General features: G+C 38.9%; 1 protein-coding gene across 9 annotated transcripts in view; it reads left to right on the top strand.

Annotated features, from left to right (window-relative positions):
- The window catches only part of PLPP1 (phospholipid phosphatase 1), a 103,337-nt gene that overhangs the window by 55,865 nt on the left and 22,816 nt on the right, over window positions 1-24,656 (top strand). For 3 of the 9 annotated variants that reach the window (XM_065546272.1, XM_065546268.1, XM_065546271.2), the window contains 2 exons: window positions 7,903-8,183; window positions 20,893-20,985. In XM_065546272.1, coding sequence (XP_065402344.1) covers window positions 7,903-8,183; window positions 20,893-20,985 — 374 coding nt within the window. Of the gene's footprint in view, window positions 1-853; window positions 1,006-7,902; window positions 8,184-20,892; window positions 20,986-24,656 lie in introns of all 9 variants that reach the window. The other 6 variants (XM_065546270.1, XM_073993450.1, XM_005556904.4 and 3 more) reach the window with 3 other exon arrangements.

Here is a 24,656-nt window from a genome sequence, read left to right as displayed (position 1 = left end):
TGGGTGCAATGGCTCACATTTGTAATCCCAGCACTTTGGGAGGCTGAGGCCATAGGATCAGTTGAGCTCAGGAGTTCAAGACCAGCCTGGGCAACATAGCTGGACCTCATCTCTACTAAAAAATTAAAGCAAAACAAAACAAAAAACTAGCTTGGCATGGTGGTGCGTGCCTGTGGTCCCAGCTGCTCGAGAAGCTGAAGCAGGAGGATAGCTTGAGCCCAGAAGATCGAGGCTGCACTTAGCTATGATCGTGCCATGGCACTGTAGCCTGGGTAACAGAATGAGACCCTGTCTCAAAAAACAAAAACAAAAACAAAACAAAAAACTTTACGTTCAGATTCTTCTTTTTATAGCAGCTTTCAGGCTGCTATAGACAATACAGAAATGAGTGGATAAAGTTTTATTTAGATACTCTGATAGCTTAGCCAGTGACAATGACCTATCCAAATGTGGAATGCTAAAATGTTTTCTTTTTGGAAGTGAAGCCCATGAAAAATTGGTTTTGAAGTAGTGTTAGAAACCTGGCGATTAAATGACAACAAGGACATGAGAAGAGATTTTCCCAAAATCCGTTTAGTGTGTTTGGACAGAAACAGAGGAAAGATAATTCTTTATTAAATTGGTTAATAGAGGATTTGAATGCTTTGTTTGCTGTAGACAAAACATCTTTATCTTAAAACTGTAATCTTTCCAACTTCTGTTGCATGCATTGCTGCATTTCCTTTTTTACATGTGCTCTCACTTATTTTCATGGCAAATGCATTTTTAAACAGAGTCTCTGGGATAATTATTGACATTAATTAGTTTTGGTATTTCTTTTTTAATGATATTTTCATTTATTCCCTTTTGCTAGCTGGATTGCCTTTTGCAATTCTTACTTCAAGGCATACCCCCTTCCAACGAGGAGTATTCTGTAATGATGAGTCCATCAAGTACCCTTACAAAGAAGACACCATACCTTATGCGTTATTAGGTGGAATAATCATTCCATTCAGTATTATCGTTGTAAGTTAAATCCACTTTTCCAAGTTTGTAACTATTGGGCCTTGGCTTAATTTTCTGTTATTCTTTTAATGCTTAAATGTATAACCCTCCAAAAACAATGTGTGCTTTTTTAACCTTTAATTGATGGTTTATTTGATCAAGATAATCTCAGCTATTTTAAGTGGAGTCAAAAAATAACAGTGTGTAATTATAAGAGCCAGGCACGGTGACATGCCTGTAGTCCCAGCTACTCAAGAGGCTGAGGCTGGAGGATTGCTTGAGTCTCCCAGTTGAAGACTATAGTATGTGGTGATCACATCTGTGAATAGCCATTATACTCCAGCCCAGACAACACTTCAACATCCCATCTTAAAAAAAAACAGAAAAAAAAAAATGAAAAGAACCTTGCTGGATATGTATAGATTTTATGCTAATCTTTTCCATGTCACTGTGATTGTTAGAACTCTAATTTGTTATTGTTTTAATAATCTTGTGATCAATAGTTGAATGTTATAGCAATATGATTCTAGCATACTTTATACATAGGATATCATTTTATAATTTATTGTATCTGTGTGTATGTACCTACTGTTTTTGACTCTCCCTCTGTACTGAGTTCTAGAAAAGAAAAATTGCTAAGTGATGTTAAAACTTTATATAATGCATGCTTACTTTAAATAATTTTTAGATAATATACACAGGAGAGAAAAGCTGTAGTTCTATATATGATTAGTAGTGAATATGAAAGAATTTTTACTGGTACTGAATGCAAGACTGAGTCTTAAACTAAAATAGTAACTGTTGTTTTCCAGTATTTCAGGTAGAAATGCTTAAAGAATGTGTCTAGGGATAAGACTATTGACTGGACTACATGATTTTTATAATCTCTTATAAATCTTCTGCTTTATAAGCAGAAGGCTGGGTGCAGTGACTCACGCCTGTAATGCTAGCACTTTGGGAGGCGAGGCGGGCAGATCACCTGAGGTCAGGAGTGCGAGACCAGCCTGGTCAACCTGGCGAAACCCCACCTCTACTAAAAATACAAAAATTAGCTGGGTGTGGTGACACACACCTGTAATCCCAGCTACTCAGGAGGCTGAGGCAGGAGAATCACTTGAACCTAGGAGGCGGAGGTTGCAGTAAGCCGAGATTGCACCATTGTACTCCAGCCTGGGTGACACGATGAGACTCCGTCTGGAAAAAAAAAACAACAAAAATCCAGAAAATATGCTGGATGTGGTGGCTTATGCTTTTAATCCCAGCATTTGGGAGGCCAAGTCAGGAGGCTCACTTGAGCCCCAAAGTATGAGACCAACCTGGGTAGCATAGCAAGACCGCTGCCTATATCCACCCCCCCACTCACCCCCGCTTCAAAAAAAAAGGCCAGGCACGGTGGGCAGGAGCCTGTAGTCCCAGCTACTCAAAAGGCTGAAGCAGGAGGATCCCTTGAGCTCAGGAAGTTGAGGCTGCAGTGAACCATGATTGCACCACGGCATTCCAGCTTGGGCAACAGAGTGAGATCCTCTCTCAAACACACACACACACACAGATTTTTTTTTTTTAAATTAAAAAATATATATAGTTGTATCCAGGAGATAGGCCAAAGATGACAGCATGTATATCATGTCTGTTTTTGGAGTTTATTTTAAAAAAAGAAAAACTTCTTAATTTAGAAATGTCTTAAGAATGATCATAATACTTTATTAGCACTGAAAGTTAACTTGTAATTTGTGGTGCATAATTAATAAAAGAAAACCTTTGCTATACAGATACTTGTTTTATAAGACTGTGAGCTCCTTGAAAGCAGAGATGATATCTTGTTCATCTTCGTGTCCTCACCGCCTGGCATGGAGCCCAGCATGAATGAAACTGTATGAAGGAACTATAGAGTAATTACACAGTAATGTTGGTGACTCTCCCGAAATACGGGGAAGTTTTAAGAAATCAGGTATTCTTTTAATCTAGACAATTTTTTACACTGAATTTTTACTGCTAAAAGAAAGCCAAGTCTATAATTCTTCCATTAAGGAGGAAGTAGGGTCTTTTTTAAAAAAGTATATATGTTTCTGAGTGATTGCTAAGCAATTAAATATGACATTTTTAGTAGGACTTTAGTTGCAAATAGCCAATTTCAGACAGGATTCAAATATTCAAATAAACAGTGCTAGAAATAGACTTGTCTTTCAATTCTGCCCTTTTTTTTGGTCTCAGTAAAAAGGATGCCATGCAAACAGAACTACAGGAATTTGCTCTAGCCTGGAGGGCTGCAGTAGAGCAGGCCACTGATTGCTGGGCGCTGTGTTGATGTGCACGGCCTATACAGGGCTTGACAAAATGCTTAGTTAGCAAAAACTCATGAATTATATTTCATTAACTTGGAATTCTTTGCTATTTTTTTTCTTTTCTTTCTTTATTTTGAGACAGAGTCTCGCTGTGTTGCCTGGGCTGGAGTGCAGTGGCGCAATCTTGGCTCACTGCAAACTCTGACTCCTGGGTTCAAGCGATTCTCTTGCTTCAGCCTCCCAAGTGGCTGGGATTACAGGCGCCTGCCACCACATCCAGCTGATTTTTGTATTTTTAGTAAAGATGGGGTTTCACTATGTTGGCCAGGATGGTCTTGAGCTCCTGACCTCATGATCCACCCGCCTCAGCCTCCCAAAGTGCTGGGATTACAGGTGTGAGCCACTGTGCCCGGCCTATTCTTTACTCTCTCAACATAACCTGTGAGAAAGTTATCTTTACATTTAATAAAATGGCAAGTAAATTAATAGATGAGTACAGACTGCTTTAAAAAGAACTGATTGTTTAAACGCACTGTTATTCATCTCTACAGTATCACTGAAAACAAACACTGCTTAGGGCAGTGGTTTTATATATGTATGTTTTGATTAATTGATTGACAGAGTCTTTCTCTGTCACCCAGGCTTGGAGTGCAGTGGTGTGATCAGAGCTCACTGCAGCCTCGACCTCCTGGGCTTAAGTGATCCTCCTGCTTCAGCCACCTGAGGAGCTGGGACCACAGGTGTGCACCACCACAACTGGCTAATTACATTTTTTTTTTTTAAGAGATACGATCTCTCTGAGTTGCGCAGGCTTGTGTCTCAAACTCCTGGGTTCAAGCAACCCTCCTGCCTCAACATCCCGAAGTGCTGGGATTATAGGTGTAAGCCATCATGCCCAGCCTTATGTGCTAAATTAACATAATTCTATTTTATTCATTAACTCAGCCTCTTTCAGGCAATGCTCAGTTAGACTTGTATACATTTAACTTTGTTTACTAGAAAGTAAATCATTTATTTAAAAAAATCGCCATGATTAAGATTGCACACCAGGGCCTTGACATGAGTTGCAAATGATTCATTAATAAATGAGTGATTGAGGGAACCTGGCCGGTAGAGAACCAGGATTATTATAGTTTCTCAGAAGACATGGGATAATTTCAATAAGGAGGAAGTGGTCAGTGAAGTCAAATGTACCGAGAAGTTAAAGTAAGTGAGAGTTGATAAAAATCTGTTTGATCTGGCTGGGTGCGGTGGCTCACTCCTGTAATCCCAGCACTTTGGGAGGCCGAGGTGGGTGGATCACAAAGTCAGGAGTTCAAGACCAGCCTGGTCAAGATGGTGAAACCTCTTTTCTACTAAAAAGACAAAAATTAGCTGGGTGCAGTGGTGCACATCTGTAATCCCAGCTACACAGGAGGCTGAAGCAGGAGAATCGCTTGAACCTGGGAGGCAGAGGTTGCAGTGAGCCGAGATTGTGCCACTGCACTCTAGCCTGGGCAACAGAGCAAGGCTGTGTCTCAAAAAAAAAAAAAAAAAGAAAAAAAGAAAATCTGTTTGATCGGATGAGACAATTTTGACTTTTGTGAAAAAATCAGTAGAATAAAGGAAATGGAAGTGGTTAGAGATATTTAGGAGGGAGAGGAAGATGTGGAGATGTGCCATTGATTTTAGACTGTTCTTTTGGGAAGATGGGCCCTGAATGAAAGACACAAAATCATAGGGACAGTGTAGAAACATAAAACTATCTTGGTTGATGGAGATTTAAAGGGGATGGTAAGAGAATACTATGGGAGACAGGTTTAAAAAGGTTGAATCACTCTGATTTAGATAATTATTAGCTTTGAACTTCATAAGTATTGTTTTACTCCTCCAAACATCATTTTTATTTCTTTGATAATTTATCATATCCTAGAATCTGAGTAAATAATACATTATAAATAATCTCAGTTTTAGGATTAGGCCACACTTGGCTTAGCTGTTGACTTCATGAAAGGTTAAGAATTGGCATAAATGGCTCAAAGGTCAGGATAAGGAATTGAAATGAAACAAAACAATATGGCTATCTTGTGTGGATCAAATGGGCAGACACATCTCTGCATTTAATTCAGAAGAATTAATTTAGAACTCCTCTATTGTCTGCTTCTCTCAGTGATGTAAGTTAACCTAGCATTTGCTGGCGTTAGAGACTTGCCTGCATTCCCAGTATTAATGGCTAAGTTTCAGCTTACACTGCTTCTGAAGATCAGCTTTTAATCTGTGCCCAGTATTCTGAATATTCCTAGCAAACTCATTTTCTGTCATCACTGGCAAGAGCCAGGATTTGGGTGGCCATAAACTATGATGATTATGACTAGGAAGACTCACAAAACATACTACCTGCTTTTGGAAAATAGTCGAGTGCCAGCTGATAGCTGAGATGTGGAAGAACAGCTGATACCTGAGATGTGGAAGTTTCAACTGCTAAAACTGTGGTTGATTAATATACTTGATATGTTTTCAAGAATCAAAGATTAATTCCAAAATGAAATGTTAGATAAGTTCTTTCTGGCTACTAATCTGTGAGGAAATACTGGGACCCCTTCCTGGCGTAAGGAGGCAATGTATACTGAAATGGAAAGGGCTCTTCTGTTGGCAGTCAGGGATAACCCTAAGCAAAATTGTAAAGGAATGGCATTCCTGGAAGTACGTATAGTTTTCCTCTCCTGTGACCTGTTCTCAGAAAAGAATCTGATTAATTCATTCACATTAAGGACTATAATTAGAACTGTATTTTTATGGGGCTTAACGTGTAAACTAAGGGCATTTGCTGTTTACCCAAGGCAGCACCTTCCACTAAAATTTATTGACCACTTACTTTGTTTAGGTCACTCTGGTGATAGGAGGTTTCTGTTCAGCAATTAAGAAATCCTCCTTACCTTGTAGAGTTCAGAGTCTCATTGTCAAAGTTATAACATTCTAATTATGGAACTCTAGGAGTCATTGAGCCAGAGTAAGGAAAGGATTTTAGGTATCAGATTCTTGAAATCCCTTTCAGGAAGCAACCATTTATTTTACTTATGGTAAGACTTACCCTGAAGACAGTTGATCCTCATTAAATGGAAATGTTTGAATGCTTTATAAAATTGTTTATATAAATTTAAGGTGAAGTAGAGAAACTAGTAATGTATTTCAAGTCAAGCTTTGCTACTTATATTCTCTCCACACAGATTAGCAAACCCACTGTTCAGACTATTCTGTGTTTAAGTGGTTTTTGTTGTTGTTGTTGTTGTTTTTAATTATTATTTTTTTGAGATGGAGTCTTGCTGTGTCGCGCCGAGGCTGGAGTGCAGTGGCGCCATCTTGGCTCACTGCAGCCTCCACCTCCCAGGTTCAAGCGATTCTTCCGCCTCAGTCTGCCAAGTAGCTGGGGATTATAGGCGCCTGCCACCACTCCTGGCTAATTTTTGGTATTTTTAGTAGATACGGGGTTTCACCATATTGGCCAGGCTGGTCTCTAACTCCTGACCTCAAATGATTCACCTGCCTCTGCCTCCCAAAGTGCTGGGATTACAGGAGTTGAGCCACAGTGCCTGGCCTTAGCTGTTTATTTTGGTCTCAGGTATCTAGAGTCTTACTGTCTTTTTTAATAGCAAATGTTACTATTTATAATGTTGCCATTCAGTATTCTTTGAATTCTCAGGATACTGGTTTGTTAACTTGTAAAGCATCAGAAACCTTTTTATACTTTTAAATTAGTGACTAAGAGTCCCATCCCACCCCTTGGGCCTCCAGCAGAGGTCACCTGGAAGGCAGGACTGGTATATCCTGTTAGCTAAATCCCTGCCCTCTGTATCCTCTAGCAATCCTCCCTGAAATGATTTTACCCTTTTTAATATGATGGATGTCTTTGATTCAAAGGAATATTTGAGAAAAATGAAGACTCTGTCAGGTAAAAGTACTTATACACAGGAGTTTCTGATTGGGGAAGTATGTATGTATGTATTTATCGAGATGGAGTCTTGCTCTTGTTGCCCAAGCTGGAGTGCAATGGCACAATCTCGGCTCGCTGCAACCTTCGCCTTCCAGGTTCAAGCGACTCTCTTGCCTTAGCCTCCCAAGTAGCTGGGATTACAGGCACCTTCTTCGATGCCTGGTTGTTTTTTTGTAATTTTTGTAGAGACAGGGTTTACCATGTTGGCCAGGCTGGTCTCGAACTCCTGACTTCGGGTGATCCACCCGCCTTGGGCTCCCAAAGTGCTGGGATTACAGGCATGAGCCACCACGCCCAGCCGGAAGTTTGTTTTTTGGACAAGCCATAGTTTTTGTCCTCCAGGAGATATCTCTTTGTACTTTTTAAAACTCTGTTTATTTGAATACAAGAAAAAAAATACGATCTTGTTATTTTAGGTAAGCAATGATATGTTTTTGGCCCAGCCATGGCTTTGTGAGTAATGTTCACCATTGATAAGACACCTTTTTTGTGGTTTAGAATTGGATATCTGAAGTTGACTCCATTGTAAAGAAAAAAGGGGCTGGGACAGTTTTTAAAACAAAGATCTTTTTGTGATTTACCATTTCCTTCTTCCCCACTATGTTTCGTTTTGTTTAAAGTGCCTGCTTGCTACTTTAACATGTTATTTTTCTGTTTCTTTTTCAGATGATTCTTGGAGAAACCCTGTCTGTTTACTGTAACCTTTTGCACTCAAATTCCTTTATCAGGAATAACTACATAGCCACTATTTACAAAGCCATTGGAACCTTTTTATTTGGTGCAGCTGCTAGTCAGTCCCTGACTGACATTGCCAAGTATTCAATAGGCAGACTGCGGCCTCACTTCTTGGATGTTTGTGATCCAGATTGGTCAAAAATCAACTGCAGCGATGGTTACATTGAAAACTACATATGTCGAGGGAATGCAGAAAAAGTTAAGGAAGGCAGGTGAGTGTTAAATCGCTAATGCTTGTTTAATCTTGTATATTCTTGGAATAGAAGGTTTCAGTGACTGGAAGATAAGCCATGCACTGGCTTAAAAAGAGAAGTTAGTGTTATCACTGGGAGGTGAATTTTGATCTTGTTTGAATTGTTCTCTCTCCTCATGCCTTATTCCTTTTTTATTGCTGTCTTCCATTTAAGAGTGTTTTACTGCAGTTCTTTTTTTCATCGCCAGCATATAAGAATGTTAAATGAACCTTATAGATCGTTTAGGGTCAGCAAACTTTTTCTTAAGATGCCAGATAGCAAATATATATATATATATATAATTTTTTTTTTAAACATTTTTATATTATTATTTTGTAGAGACTAGGTCTCACTATGTTGCCCAGGCTAGTGTCAAACTCCTGGGCTCAAGTGGTCCTTCCACCTTGGCCTCCCAAAGTGCTGGGGTTGCAGGCATGAGCCACCACACCCAGCCAATAGTAAATATTTTAGGCTCTGTGGGCCATGTAGTCTCTTTCACAACTATGGAACTCTGCTGTTAATAGCAAGAAAGCAGCCATAGATAATAATTAAATGAATAATGTGGCTATCTTCCAATAAACTTTACAAAAACATACTGCCCCAGGGTTCATAGTTTGCTGAACCCTGATCTAGTCCCACCATTATTTATGAAGCTCTGCTAGATCTTAGTATTCTTAGATTATTATTATTTTTTAGATTTTTTTTTTTAAATAAGGTAACTTGGTTCAGATTGTGACAGGTCTGGCTCATCAGGTTGCCATCTTATAACATCCTTATTGGGCTCCTTTTGCATGCTGGGGCACCATTCGACATGAATGAAATAGAATGTTTAGAACTCAGAAGATCCAACTTTTTAAATTTATAGATGAGGTAAAAATAGAGGACTGAGAACACTAAGTAAAGCCACTAATTAGTAGCAGAGCCAATTCCTCATCTCAAGTTTCAAAATTGTCAGCCTTTTTATATATTAAGTTTAATTTCCTTTAATTGTTCAAAGTACTAATACTTTCTTGGGTAAAACATCCTTTGTTTGTTTGATTTTTTTTAGATACGATTTCCAGATAGTTCATTGTCTTTGTTGTTTTTCTTGTAAGCAACGTGGGCCTGCTAGTAGCTTCAATTTTTTTTTTTTTTTTTTTTTTTTTTTTTGAGACGGAGTCTTGCTCTGTCACCCAAGCTGGAGTGTAGTGGCACCATCTCGGCTCACTGCAGCCTCCGCCTCCCGGGTTCAAGTGATTGTCCTGCCTCAGCCTCCTGAGTGGCTGGGACTACAGGCACGCGCCACCATGCCCTGCTAATTTTTGTATTTTTAGTAGAGATGGGGTTTTACCATGTTTTCCAGGCTGGTCTCAAACTCCTGACCTTAGGTGATCTGCCTGCCTTGGGCTTCCAAAGTGCAGAAATTACAGGCATGAGCCATGGTGCCCAGCCAGTAGCTTCAATTTTTTGTATTTAGTGGGGATGAAAAAAAAATCTTATTTAACTAGAGTATATACTATGCTATTTGCTTGGGGGTTAGCAGTGAACCAGACATCTGTGGTCCCCATCTTCATGGACCTTAGTCTGACAGGGAAGATTTACATTAAACAAATGATGAGAATGGAAGAGAACTTGGCTTGATGATAATGAGGTCAAAGAAGAGAAAGATCAAGCTGTTAAATGGCAAGCTTTGAGGTGTTGAGGAGGACTGATAGGGGTGTAAAGTCTTAATGAAGGAGGGAAAAGTGACTGAAGAGATAGACAGTTGAGAAATAGTTGGTAGAAGGTGATATTGTTGATTTGAGCTCAGGTGAACAAGCATTTTTGTAAGAGGGGTAGAGGAAGCATGGTCCAGAAATGACTTTGATGAATGAAGAAAACACCAACATCAATACTGGACTTGTAAGGTATATGGGCTATGGAGATCTCATTCCCTGCAGGGGCGAGCAGTATCCTAGGGAAAGCTTCTTTGATTGAATGACTAGAAGGTACAGAGAGCCTTCAGGGAACAGTTTGGAGACACAGAGAAAGATAGAGGAATTTAACAGTAGAGCCAGAATTCTAGAGTGTTCAGTGGAGGAGTAGGAACAGAGGGGATGAACAAATGCCTTGGGTGGAGGAGAGGAAGCCTATTGAAAATGAGACTGAAATTTAGAACAAATTATAAAGAAGAACAAATGGCTGGGTAAAAACATACCATGTAAAACAAAATCTGATACAAGCTTATCTGACCTGTGGCCCACATGTGACCCAGGATGGCTTTGAGATGGAGACACAAATTCATAAACTTTCTTAAAACATTATGATTTTTGTTTGTTTGTTTATCATCAGCTATTGTTAGTGCATTTTATGCTTGGCCGAAGACGGTTCTTCTTCCAGTATGCTGCAGGGAAGCCAAAAGATTGGACACCCTGATTTAATAGAATAAAATTATCATGATTTCTTCTTCCATCTATAGCTTAACCATATAGCCTTTAAAAAATGCCATACCTATTTATGAATGCAATGATAAAACCGGCTATAGGATTACGGCTGGCATGGTGGCTCATGCCTGCAATCCCAGCACTTTGGGAGGCAGAGGTGGGCAGATCACTTGACATCAAGAGTTCAAGACCAGTCTGGCCAACATGGTGAAACCCCGTCTCTACTAAAAATACAAAAAGTAGACAGGCATGGTGGTGCATGCCTGTAATCCCAGCTACTCGGGAGGCTGAGGCAGGAGAATCGCTTGAACCCGGGAGAGGAAGTTGCAGTGAGCCAAGATAGTGCCACTGCACTCCATCCTGGGCAACAGAGCAAGAATCCGTCTCAAGAAAAAAAAAAAAATCTGTGCCTTCACAGATCTAGCTTTAGGGCTGAGGCAGGAGAATCGCTTGAAGCCGGGAGGCAGAGGTTGCAGTGAGCAGAGATTGCGCCACTGCACTCCAGCCTGTGTGACAGGGTGAGACTCCATCTCAAAAAACAACAACAACAACAACAACAATAAAAAACCACCCCCCACACACAAAAAAACACTTATAGGATTTAAATCACAAAAGAAAAAATAGAATAGATACTAGTTGAACTACTCTTTTAAATAGCTTTTTTGAGGTATAATTCACATAACATAAAATTTGGCCATTTTAAGTGTACAATTGAATAAACCGAATAAATTGTATTTGTAAAGTTATTTACCGGTACAGTCAAGTTTTCAGATATTTGAAAAGCTTGTCCCTGAGTGTTTACAGTCAATTCACACTCCCATCTGCAAACCCAGGGTCAAGTTTCTGCCCCTATAGTTTTGTGTTTTCTAGAATATTATATAAAAGGAATCATACAGTGAGTACTTTGTTGTGTCTGCCTTCTTTCACTTAACATGTTAGTTTTGCAATTCATCCACTTTGTTCCTTTTTCTCCCCCTGAGTTATATTCGATTGTATGGATATAACACAGTTTACTTATCCATTCATACAAATATTGATGGACATTTGGGTTGCCTCCAAGTTTTGGCTTTTAAAAATAAAGCTGTTTTGGCCAGGTGCGGTGGCTCACGCCTGTAATGCCAGCACTTTGGGAGGCCAAGGCCGGGTGGATCACTTGAGGTCAGGATTTCAAGACCAGCCTGGCCAACATGGTGAAACCCTGTCTCTACTAAAAATACAGAAATTAGCCAGGTGTAATCCCAGCTACTCGGGAGGCTGAGAGGCTGAGGCACAAGAATCACTTGAACCTGTGAGGTGGACGTTGCAGTTACCCTAGATTGTGCCAGCCTGGGCGACAGAACAAGAAGACTCTTTCTCAAAAAAAGAAAAAAAGCAAAAAACAAAAAAGATGTTCTGAACATTGTGTACCAGTACAGTAATATATACTTTTATTTTTCTTGAACAAATATCTAGGAGTAGAAGTGCTGGACTATATAGCATGTGTGTAGTTACCGTTCTAAGAAACTGCCAGTCTTTTACACAGTGGTTGTACCATTTTGCATTCTCTCCAGCAATGCATGAGAATCCCAGTTAACTTCACATCCTTGCCATTTGTTAATGGCCAGTTTTGTTAATTTAGCCATTCTAGAGGTTTTTGTTACGGTATCTCAGTGTGGTTTTAATTTGTATTTCCTTAATGACCAGTGTTGCTGAACATCTTTTTGTGTGTTTGTCCATTCAGCTATTGTCATTTTTGAAATGTTAACTCTTTTACCCATTAAAAAAAAAAAAAATGAGTTGCTTGCCTGAGTTGTAAGAGTTCTGTATATATTCTGAATAGAAGTCCTTTGTTAGATATATGTTTTGAAAATATTTTCTCTCAATCTGTGGCTTGCTATTTATTTTCTTATTTATTTATTTATTTATTTATTTGTTTGTTCGTTTGTTTGAGGGACAGGGTCTTGCTTTGTTTGTTGTCCAGGCTGTTTTTGAACTCCTGTGCTCAAGCGACCCTCTTGCCTCGGCCTTCCAAAGCCAAAGTGCTGGGATTATAAGCATGAGCCACCATGCCTAATCAACTTTTTCTTTTCTTTCTTTCTTTTTTTTTTTTTTTTTGAGATGGAGTCTCACTCTGTTACCTAGGCTGGAGTGCAGTGGCACAATCTTGACTCACTGCAACCTCATGCCTCAGCCTCTTGAGTAGCTGAGATTACAGGTGTGTGCCACCACGCCCAGCTACTTTTTGTATTTTTAGTAGAGATGAGTTTCACCATGTTGGCCAGGCTGGTCTTGAACTCCTGACCTCAAGTGATCTCACCTCACCCTCCCAAAGTGCTAGGATTACACGCGTCAGCCACTGCTCCTGGCCCAACTTTTTCTTTTTCTTTTTTATCTTACTTTAAGTTCTAGGATACAGGTGCAGAACGTGCAAGTTTGTTACATACGTATATATGTGCCATGGTGGTTTGCTGCACCTATCAACCCGTTCATCTAGTTTTTAAGCCACACATGCATTAGGTGTTTGTCCTAATGCTCTCCCCCGACCTAACCCCGCACCCCCTGACAGGCCCCGGCATGTAATGTTCCCCTCCCTCTGTCCATGTGTTCTCATTGTACAACTCCCGCTTATGAATGAGAACGTGTGGCGTTTGGTTTTCTATTCCCGTGTTAGTTTGCTGAGAATGATGGTTTCTAGCTTCATGCTTGTCCCTGGAAAAGACATGAACTCATTCTTTTTTATGGCTTTCTTTTCTTTATTTTTGTTTTTGTTTTGTTTTGTTTTTTGAGATAGAGTCTTGCTGTGTCCCCCAGGCTGGAGTGTAGTGGCGTGATCTCGGCTCACTGCAAGCTCCGCCTCCCAGGTTCATGCCATTCTCCTGCTTCAGCCTCCCGAGTAGCTGGGACTGCAGGTGCCCGTCGCCACGCCTGGCTAATTTTTTTGTATTTTTTTTTTAATAGAGACGGGGTTTCACCGTGTTAGCCAGGATGGTCTCGATCTCCTGACCTCGTGATCTGCCCGCCTGGCCTCCAAAAGTGCTGGGATTACAGGCATGAGCCACCGCGCCCGGCCAGCTGCTTTATTTTCTTAATGGTGGTTTTTGAAGCTTAGAAGTCTTAAATTTGATGGAATCTAATTTATCATTTTTTTTCTTTTATGGTTTGTGCCTTCTGTGTCCTAAGAAATCTTTACTTGCCTCAATGTTCCAGTAAGTTTTTTGTTTATTATTGTGATCCATTTGAATTATTTTTTTGTGTATAATGTGACAAAAAGGGTCAATATCTACTTTTTCTCCATTGAATATCTGGTTGTTCCAACATTATTGACCAAAAAAACCCATTTTCACATTGAATTACGTTGGCACTTTTGTTGAAAATGAATCGACCATATACATGTGCATCTATTTCTGGACACTTAATCTACTTCATTGCTCTGTATGCCTCTCATGTGAATACCATACTGCAACTTTGTAATAGGTTTTAAAATGAGGTGTATTGGGAAGGTTTTAACTTTGTCCTTCTTTTTAAAGCTTGCTTTGTCTATTGTAAGTTCTCTGTGTTTTCTTTGAAAGGGCAGAATTTTTATTGAGATTGCTTCAAATATATAGATCAATTTTTGAAGAATTGCCATCTTAATATTGGGGCTTCCAATCCATGAATATGTATCTCTCCATTAACTTAGGTTTTCTTTAGTTTCTCATGCCAGTATTTTTTAGTTTTTAGGGTCTGGGACTTGCATACGTTTTGTTAAGTATATTACTAATTTAATGCCATTGTGAGTTTTTTTTTAAATCAATTTCCAATTGTTTTGAGCATGTAGAAGTACAGTTGGTTTTTATATTAATCGTGTATCCTGCAATCTTGCTAATTTAATTTATTACTTGGAGTAATTTTATAGATTCCTGAAGGTTTTTTGCTTTCCCATTCATGTTGTGTGTGAATAAAGAGAGCTGTACTTCTTTTCTCTTCTATATTGCCTTTGATTTCTTTTCCTTCCCTTATTACACTGGCTAAGACCTCCAATACAAGGTTGAAAGAAGGGGTGAGAGCAGATTGCTTGTCTTCTTCCTGACCTTAGGAAAGAAGCACTCGGCCTTTCACAAATATGTTACTTGTGTGTTTTATTATTTTTTTTTGTAGATGCTTTTTGTTAGATTTTTATCATGAATGGGTATTGGATTTTGTGACATGCTTTTTCTGTTTGTTAAGATGGCTATATTGTTTTTCCTCTTTATTCTCTAATGTAATATATTGTGTTAGTTTTTGAATATCAAAGCAACTTTTTATCCCTGGGGTATAACTTGGTCATGGAGTATTATACTTTTTATATTAATTGGTTTTGGTTTGCTAATATTTTGTTAAGGATTTTTATATCTATGTTCATGAGTTATTGGTCTGTAGTTTTCTTGTAAAGTTTTTGTCTAGCTTTGGTGTCAAAAGTTTGGTATTAAATGTTAGTCAAATTCATCAGTGAAGCCATTTGGGCCTAGAAGTTTATTTGTGGGAAGGTTTTAAGTTTAATTTTATTTTTTTAAACTGAGACAGGGTCTCACTTTGTCACCTAGGCTGGAGTGCAGTGGTGTGATCTTGGCTCACTGAAACCTTGACCTCCTGGCTCAAGTGATCTTCCCATCTTAGCTTCCCGAGTAGCTGAGACTACAGGTGTGCGCCAGCACGCCTAGCTAATTTTTGTTGTTGTTGTTGTAGTATTTTTTGTAGAGACAGGGTTTCACCATGTTGCCCAGGCTGGTCTCGAACTCCTGGTCTCAACTGATCTACCCACCTTGGCCTCCCAAAGTGCTGGGACTACAGGCATGAACCACCACTCCCAGCCTATTTTTAAAATTTTAAAAAAAAATTTATATTCATTCATTCATTTATTTAATTAATTAGAGATGGGGTCTTGTTCTGTTGTCCAGGCTGGAGTGCAGTGGCCCAGTCATAGCTTATGGTAGCCTTGAACTCCTGAGCTCAAGTGATCCTCCAGCCTGAGGCTCCTTCTTAGCTGGGACTAAGGTACATGCCTTCAGGCTCGAATAATCTTTGTGGGAAGGTTTTAAATATGATTTCAAGTTTTTAAATAGATATAGAACTATTCAGGTTATCTGTGTTTTCTCTATGAGCTTTGGTTGTTTGTCTTTTAAGGGATTTGTCCATTTCATGTAAGTTGTCAAATTTATTGGCATCAAGTTGTTTGTCGTGTCATTATACTATCTTTGTATTGTTTGTAGGAACTGCAGAGATAGCCCCTCTTACATTCTTACTATTGATAATTTGTGTCTTATGTCTTTTTTTCTTGACTGATCTGGCTAGAAACTTACCAATTTTATTAACCTTTTGATTAGTTTCAAGGGTTTCTTTTGATGTTATTGATTTTTATCTATTTTTTTGTGTTCAGTTTCATTTATTTTTGCTTTGATTTTTATTTACTTTCTCCTTCCTGCTTTTAGTTTTCTTTTCTTTTTTCTAGTTTCATAAAGTAGATGCTTAGGTTATTAGCTGTGTCACAAATTTTTATATATTGGATCTTTATTTAACTGAAAATATAGTTGATCCTTAAACAATGCAGGGACTGGGGCGCTGACCCCCTGTGCAGTCAAAAATTCACATATAACTTTTGACTCCCCCATAACTTAACTACAAATAGCCTACTGTCGACTGGAAGCCTTAATAATGTAAACAGTCCATTAATGCATATTTTGTATGTCATATTTATTATATACTGTCTTCTTACAATGAAGTGTGGTAGAGAAAAGAAAATGAGAGAACCATAATGAAGACAAAATATTTATCTGCCAGTATGTGGAAATGGATCATCCTAAAGGTCTTCATCCTCATTTTCTTCACTGAGTAGGCTGAGGAGGAGAAGGAAGAGGAGAGGTTGCTCTTGCTGTCTCAGGTGTGACAGAGGTAGAAGGGAGGCAGGAAAGGCAGGCATGCTCAATGTAGCTGTTATTGAAGAAAATCTGTATGTAAGTGGACCTGCACAGTTCAAACCTGTGTTGTGCAAGGACTAACAATACTTTCTAATTTCCCTTGCATCTTCCTCTTTGATCTATGGGTTGTGTAGGGGATTTTTCATTTATCTTTCTGTCATCGATTTCTAATTTAATTTCATTGTGTTTAGAGAACATACTTTATATGATTAGAATTCTTTCAAATTAGTTGATTCCCATCCCTCTGGGCCCCCACATTTTTCACATACAGTCTGTTCTGAAGAATGTTCCCTGTGCATTTGAAGATCTTGTGTATTTTGCTGTTTTCTGGGTGAAGTGTTCTATAGAAATCAATTTGGTCAAGTTGATTGATAGTTTACTCAAATCTTATATATCTTTACGGATTTTTTTTTAACCAACATGTTTTATGAGTTATTTTTTGGGGAGCTTGAAATCTCTAACTATAATTGTTGAATTGTCTTTTTGTCCTTTCATTTGTGTAAACTTTGTTTTTTTATCTTGTGGCTGTGCTGTTCAATATGTAACACTTACAAGTGTTGGGTTTTTTTTTTTTTTTTTTTTTTTCCCCTGCTGTATTGCTCCTTTTTCTGTATCAGTGTATTTCTTTGTGTTTAGAAACATTCTTTGTTTTAAAGTCTATTTTGCCTGATATTAATATATAGTCACTCTAGTTCTCTTATGCTTATTGTTTGGGTTATAAATTTTTCTGTAAGTAAAACTTTCAGCTTATTTGAATCTTTGAATTTAAAGTGTAACTTTTAGTAGTCATATCTTGCTTATTCTTTTGAATCCAGACTGAAAAATCTTTGCCCTTTGATGAAAAGTTTAATGTAATTACCAATATGGCTAGATTTTTCTGCCATTTTGCTATGTGGTTTTTTTTTTTTTTTTTTTTTTTGAGACAGGGTCTCCTCTGTTGCCCAGACTGGATTGCAGTGGAATGATCTTGGCTCACTGCAGCCTCTGCCTCCTGGGTTCAAGCAACTCTCCCACCTCAGCCTCCCGAGTAGCTGGGATTACAGGCATGCACCACCACGCCCAATTAATTTTTGCATTTTTAGTAGAGACGGGGTTTCACCATGTTGGCCAGTCTGGTCCCGGACTCCTGACCTCAGGTGATCTACCCGCCTTGGCCTCCCTAAGTGCTGGGACTACAGACATGAGCCACCACGCCCAGCCTTGCTATGTATTTTCTATGTTTCGTCTCTTTGTTACTGTTCTTCCTATACTGCTTTCCTTTGTATTAAACAATTTTTTTTTTAGTGTAGCAATTTAAGTATCCTACTGACACATAATCTGTTTTTTGGTGGTTTCTCTAGGGGTTACAATATACATCTTCATTTATTGTTTTTTTTTTTTTTAAAGGTTAATACATGACCAAGCTACAGGAAAAAAAGCATATATGTATTAGTTTATTATTTACTTATAACCAAATGAAGAAAGGTGTTTAATTTCAGTGATCATAGATTAACCTGGGAGTTAACGATCTCCTTATTTTCTGGCATAAATATCCAAGCTTTTGCATGCTGACCATTTGTTACTCATTTTCATCCTTTTAGCACTCTTGTAACATAGGCATGGACAATAATATTGTCCCACTTTTATGAATAAAGATCTTGAAGCACAGTAAGGATTAGCATTTTGTTTTTGATTCTAGAAACTTAATAAAATGGAGGTGGGACTTCGGTCTCAGGGTGTTGGTTCTCTGTTTTGTACTATTCCACCAAATGCCATGCCTACGTCTCTAATATCTCTTGGATCAACCAACATGTTAATAAATTAGGCAGGAAAACTCTAATCTTTTCTCTCAACCAACGAATTTAAGAAAGTCATTGTGGTGGTAAGAGTGTACCTAAAGTCTAGACAGTGTAATGTAAATGAATTTTTTTTTTTTTTTTTTTTTTTGAGATGGAGTCTTGCTCTGTCACCCAGGTTGGAGTGCAGTGGTACAATCTCGGCTCACTGCAACCTCCACCTCCTGGGTTCAAGCGATTCTCCTGCCTTAGCATCCCAAGTAGCTGGGACTACAGGCACTTGCCACCACGTCCAGCTAATTTTTGCATTTTTAGTAGAGATGGGGTTTTACCATATTGACCAGGCTGGTCTCGAACTCCTGACCTTGTGATCCACCTGTCTTGGCCTCCCAGAGTGCTGGGATTACAGGCATGAGCCCCCTTGCAAATTATTCACACATATATCATTTCTCTGGTTCAGGTACACAAATCTTATTTTGTTTTAGCTCAGAGTTTTCTTGTGATATTTCTTATTGATGATATTTTTCTTGTACAAGCCATTTTGACAAAATATGAAATACATTATTGATTTAAAATGGTATAAAAATATTTTGTGATATATACATGTCATACTCGTTCACTCTCTCTTCCTGATGTATATAAATTGGCTGCCATGTACTGTTACTTTGCACTTTTGACCTAAGTATACTTAGGCTTTTTACCTATTTAAAATTTCTACAACCATCCACATTGCAAATGTCCACTTACAGTCCTGTGTAAGGGTTGGGAAAGCACCCTCTTTAAAAGCAGAATTAATATTTGGATAACTGAAATTGTAGAGCTGTATATATTAAAAGTAATTATTTAGCTTTTTTTTGTTGTTGTTGTCGGAGATGGAGTCTCGCTTTGTCGCCCAGCCTGGAGTGCAGTGGCGTGATCTCTGCTCACCGCAAGCTCTGCTTCCTGAGTTCAAGCAGTACTCCTGCCTCAGCCTACAGAGTAGCTAGGATTACAGGCCTGCACCACCACGGCCAGCTAATTTTTGTATTTGTAGTAGACTGGGTTTCACCATGTTGGCCAGGCTGGTCTTGAACTCCTGACCTCATGATCTGCCCGCCTTAGCCTCCCAAAGTGCTGGGGTTACAGGCATGAGCCACTGCACCAGGCCTGTTTATAGCTTTTAATGATAAGCTCCCTTAGTAAGCTTTGGGGTTCTGAAGCAAGGAGCAAGGAAAATCAAATGTAGAAATGAAGTTTTAGAAAGACTTTGTATCTTCCTAGAAAAATGTAGTTTCCATCAGTCTTTCCAGAATGAGTCAGTTGTTGCCAGTGTCAGAGCTGTATAATATTGGCACATAACTGTGGGTATGCATTGCTGTTTTATTGTGGAGTATAGTTTGGCTGGATACATACTTTCCTATTATTTTTCTCTTGAATTTTAAAAGTCAGAAAGCTAAAAATGCAAAAATATCCAGTCTAAATATTGTCTCTAGTTTTTTAGGATTATAGTGTAATCTGCTCTTTTAACTTATTTATCTCTACAGCCTGCCACCATATAAGCTTTTAATTATAAAATTATAATGCTTGACGTTGGGGAGAAAGGAACATAAGCACCCAAAATGAGTCATTTTTGTTGACTGTATAAATGAGTCAGAGTTACATGTAAGGATGAGAATATCCTCCTACAATTTTGGTTTTTGGTCTTGATTTTTTCCCATTGACTCTCTTTTCTCCCCGTCATCTTCTCTTCACTTTTGCACTCTGTCTGCTGTTACTGATATTATGAACCTTTTACTGGACTTCAGTTGTAGTGACCCTTAGGTCCTAAACATAGAACTAAGAGCATAAGTGGACTTTAATAGAATACTTATTAATTTTATTAACTAGAGTTCATAATTTAAAATTAATATACAAGAATTTACTATAAATTAAAAGATGCTGTATACTTGCAATATTAGAACATCCAGTTATTTAGGACTGCCATTACTAATGCCAGTCAGAATATCATTCCTTTAAGATTTTTTTGGGGAAAAAAAAAAAGCTAATGAGCCCAGGTAGTTCCCATCTGTAGCTCCCTTCCCAGGCCAAGATTCTCTTTAGGTCCATGGCTCTTAAATTTTAATGGTTCATTAGAGTTATCTGGAGGGTTTATTAAAACAGATTGCTGGGCCACAACCTCAAGTGCCTGATTGAGAAGATTCAGCATGGGGCCTGAGAATCTGTGTTTCTTCTAACAAGTTTCAGATGCTGCAGTTGATCTTGGCACCACAGCTTGAGAACTACTACTTTAGATTACCTGGATTATGAAAACATGACCTTGGATGACATCTACTTCAGGATACAAGGGTTTATATTTACCCTGTTAGGATAAATTTAAAGTCATACACAGCTAGCTAGTCTATTTGTTATTTTTAAAAAATTAAGACAGGGTCTTGCTCTGTAGCCTGGAGAGCAGTGGTACGATCACAGCGCACTACAGCCTTGACCTCCCGGGCGCAATCAATCTCCCATTTCAGCCTCCCGAGCAGCTGGGACTATAGGTGCTTGTTGGCATCTATAGGTGCTGTTGGTATAGCCACTATGCCTGGTTAATTTCTGTATTTTTTTTTTTTTTTTGTAGAGACAGGGTTTCACCATGTTTCCCAGGCTGGTCTCAAACACCTGGGCTCAAGCGATCTGCCTGCCTCGGTGTCCTAAAGTGCCGGGATTACAGGTGTGAGCCACCGTGCCCTGCCTAGCTGGTCTATTTGTGATAGTACAGTATAGAAACTATTGGCTGCTTGAAGAGATTTGCTTTTTTTTTTCTTTTCTTCTGGCTTTTATTTAAATTGTGTGTGTTTTAGCACAGGCCCAGTGTTTCTGATCCATTCTGAGTAACTGATCTCTGGCTGTATGAATCAGATTTAAATACAAGATTATTTTTGTTTGGATTATGGAAACCTTATATTGTTCAGATGTTTACTTGCAGTATGTATGATTGAATGTGAGAAATAAATTTCCTTTTTTAAATGCAACCCACATGCAGATAGATAAAGCTGAAGTTTGAGGAAATGCCTTCTGTCATAGGAAAACTCTATAACTAGACTGCCTGGCTGGCTCTGGTACTTATGTACCTAGTACAACCGGCTTTACATTTTGAGAGAATGGCTGAAGAAGAATATGATCTAATTGTAGACATTACTGGGTAAGCTTTTGTGACTCCAAAAGATTCATTTGTTAAGGCATATATTTCTCATGCATATGAATGTCAGTAACTAGACAGCCTTTTAAATCAGATACCTGTATAGTAATAGCAACATAATGGAATTAAGAAGGGGATCATTTAAAAAGATCCTTCGCTTTGTGAGAGGATATTAATTATTATTGTATTTAACCAGAATGTGACTTAAAGGTCAGTACCTCTTTCCAGCTCCCCTGTTGTCAGTACCTGACAATTTAGGCTTGTAGGCAAAAAGCGTGCTACTTAGTCTCCAGGGAATATGTGAGTAAGAAAACCAATAGCAGCCCCTGAGGAGTACAGAAATTTGCTGTACCAGAATGGCACCAACTTTGCCTGACCAGCTAATTTACTGACCAGTAACCTACTGACCTGTCTGGGTCTTGATTTCCTGTGATGTCATTTTCTATTGAACAGACAGACAGAAAAAGCTTTTGTTGATACAGAATTTCTAATGCCACTCTTTTGGGAGAATGAGGTTTGCAGAGACATTAGATAATATTATCTAATAACAGTACTGTTCATTTATATAATAAACTTGGAAGATACTACAGGATGGAGATATAGGATTGGCTAACTTTTATGTTTGTATTATGTTAATTATTTTTTCTTACATAATATATTGCAACTCAGAAGCTGCAACTCAGAAGCAATATTTTGCTTCTGGGCTAACGTTTATAAACTTTTGCATGTGAAGATGGGCAATTTGTAAGACTTTTGGTTTATGGAAGAACAGAAATATTCCTGTAAAAATTGAGAAAATCTTCACATAGGCATTGGGAAATAGAATTCAGACAGCCCCTAAACCCTTTCCTCTTATGGTTTGTGGTTTGTTATTGTGCTACTTACGTTTGTTTCGAGAACTTTTTTAAAAAAAGACTTGATTTTTTTTTTGAGACAGAGTCTTGCTTTGTTGGCCAGGGTAGAGTGCAGTGGCATGATGTCAGCTCACTGCAACTTCCACCTCCTGGGTTCAAGCGATTCTCCTGCCTCAGCCTCCCGAGAAGCTGGGATTACAGGTGCATGCCACTGCACCAGGCTAATTTTTGCATTTTTAGTAGAAGTGGGGTTTTACCATGTTGGACAGGTTGGTCTCGAACTCCTGAACTCAGCCTCCCAAACTGCCAGGATTTCAGGTGGGAGCCATGGTGTCTGGCCTAAGACTTGAATTTAAAAAAATTTATAACAGGATACATCTGTACTTAATCATTATGAATATTATTTACTCAGTTAATCAATCTGACTGCCTGTGATCATAATGGAAAAAAGAATTTGAGGCATTTTGCACACACTATTCAAATACTTGCCAGATGTGTTGGGGGAAGATGCATTAAGTTCTGCTTGTTTAAGCTAATGTACTTTGACACTGCCCAAGATTTCTGACAAAAGAATGATGAGAGGGAAGTTAAACTGGACTTCCTAATGCTCCTCGGTTTTGATGAGGAAGTCCAAATTTCTAACCACTGAAAGGGGAAAATACATCAGGCAGTAAGGTGTCTAAATTAGATAACTTATGTGGCTTGATGTAATTTATTAGTATATAGCATTTAATTACATGATAAAGTATATTCCTTAGTTTTATTAATGTATTTTTATAACTGTCAAAACATAAGTTGTTAAAGTATACTTTGACTCAAGCCTGTAATCCCAGCACTTTGGGAGGCCGAGATGGGCGTATCACGAGGTCAGGAGATCGAGACCATCCTGGCTAACATGGTGAAACCCCGTCTCTACTAAAAAAATACAAAAAACTAGCCGGGCGCAGTGGCGGGTGCCTATAGTCCCAGCTACTCGGGAGGCTGAGGCGGGAGAATGGTGTAAACCTGGGAGGCGGAGCTTGCAGTGAGCTGAGATCCGGCCACTGCACTCCAGCCCGGGCGACAGAGCGAGACTCTGTCTCAAAAAAAAAAAAAAAAAAAAATGTATACTTCTTGTGAAGCCATTTAAACTGATACTCTTGATGCATGTGGGTGGGGGAGAAGGTGAATTTGTTTATGACATTTAAATTTGAAAAGTATAAGGATTTTCTTGGATAATTAAATAAAACTTTATTATTCAATAGTTTAGATTCTACTTTAGCCAGAAAGGGAAAAAACCACGTTGAATACCTACTCTATGTTCGATAATGCTGCAGGGTGTTAAGAGTACAACATGAATTAAGATGTGATCTCAATCAGGGAGGATGGGAGTTTACCAGTAATTTTTCTTTTTTTTTTTTTTTTTGAGACGGAGTCTCGCTCTGTCACCCAGGCTGGAGTGCAGTGGCCGGATCTCAGCTCACTGCAAGCTCCGCCTCCCGGGTTCACGCCATTCTCCTGCCTCAGCCTCCCGAGTAGCTGGGACTACAGGCGCCTGCCACCTCGCCCGGCTACGTTTTTTTTTTTTGTATTTTTAGTAGAGACGGGGTTTCACTGTGTTAGCCAGGATGGTCTCGATCTCCTGACCTCGTGATCCGCCCGTCTCGGCCTCCCAAAGTGCTGGGATTACAGGCTTGAGCCACCGCGCCCGGCCAACCAGTAATTTTTCTTTTGTTTTGGTGTACCTTCTGATTTTTAAAAATAATTAACATATCTTATGCAACTAAAAATATACTGTCAAACCTATTTAAAACATCATATTCTACCCAGCCTGTCCAGCTTTTGATGTAATTGGGGAAGAAGGTTCAGTAACAGATGATTTTAACATAACAGGTTGGGCTATGATTGATATCTTCATTGAGTGCTCTTCAGAGAAAGGTGATCCATAAATCCAATCTAGATTTTTAGGAAAGGTTTCTTGGAGGAAACAGGGGCTGAATCGACTCTTAAGTAATAATTACCAAAGAAAGGTGTGGAGCTCATTTCAGGCAGAGGTGTTGAATAAACAGCATGAAACAGATACGTTGGGAACTGTAAGTAGTGTGTTAGGCTGTTTTGCATTGCTCTAAAGGAATATCTGAGACTGGGTAATTAATAAATGAGGTTTATTTTGGCTTGTGGTTCTGTAGGCTGTGTAGGCATGGCACCAACATCTGCTTGGCTTCTGGTGAGGGCCTCGGGAAGCTTACAGTCATGGTGGGAGGTGAAAGAGGAAGCAGGCGTATCACATGGCATGTGAGCAACAGGGAAAGAGAAGGTCCTAGATTGTTTGAAACAACCAGATCTCATGTGAACTGAGTGAGAACTAGA

Source organism: Macaca fascicularis, chromosome 6 (genome assembly GCF_037993035.2).
Source record: "Macaca fascicularis isolate 582-1 chromosome 6, T2T-MFA8v1.1".
Taxonomy (NCBI): Eukaryota; Metazoa; Chordata; class Mammalia; order Primates; family Cercopithecidae; genus Macaca; species Macaca fascicularis.
The sequence above is the reverse complement of the archived record's forward strand: the minus strand, read 5'-3'. Positions and strand labels throughout refer to the sequence as shown.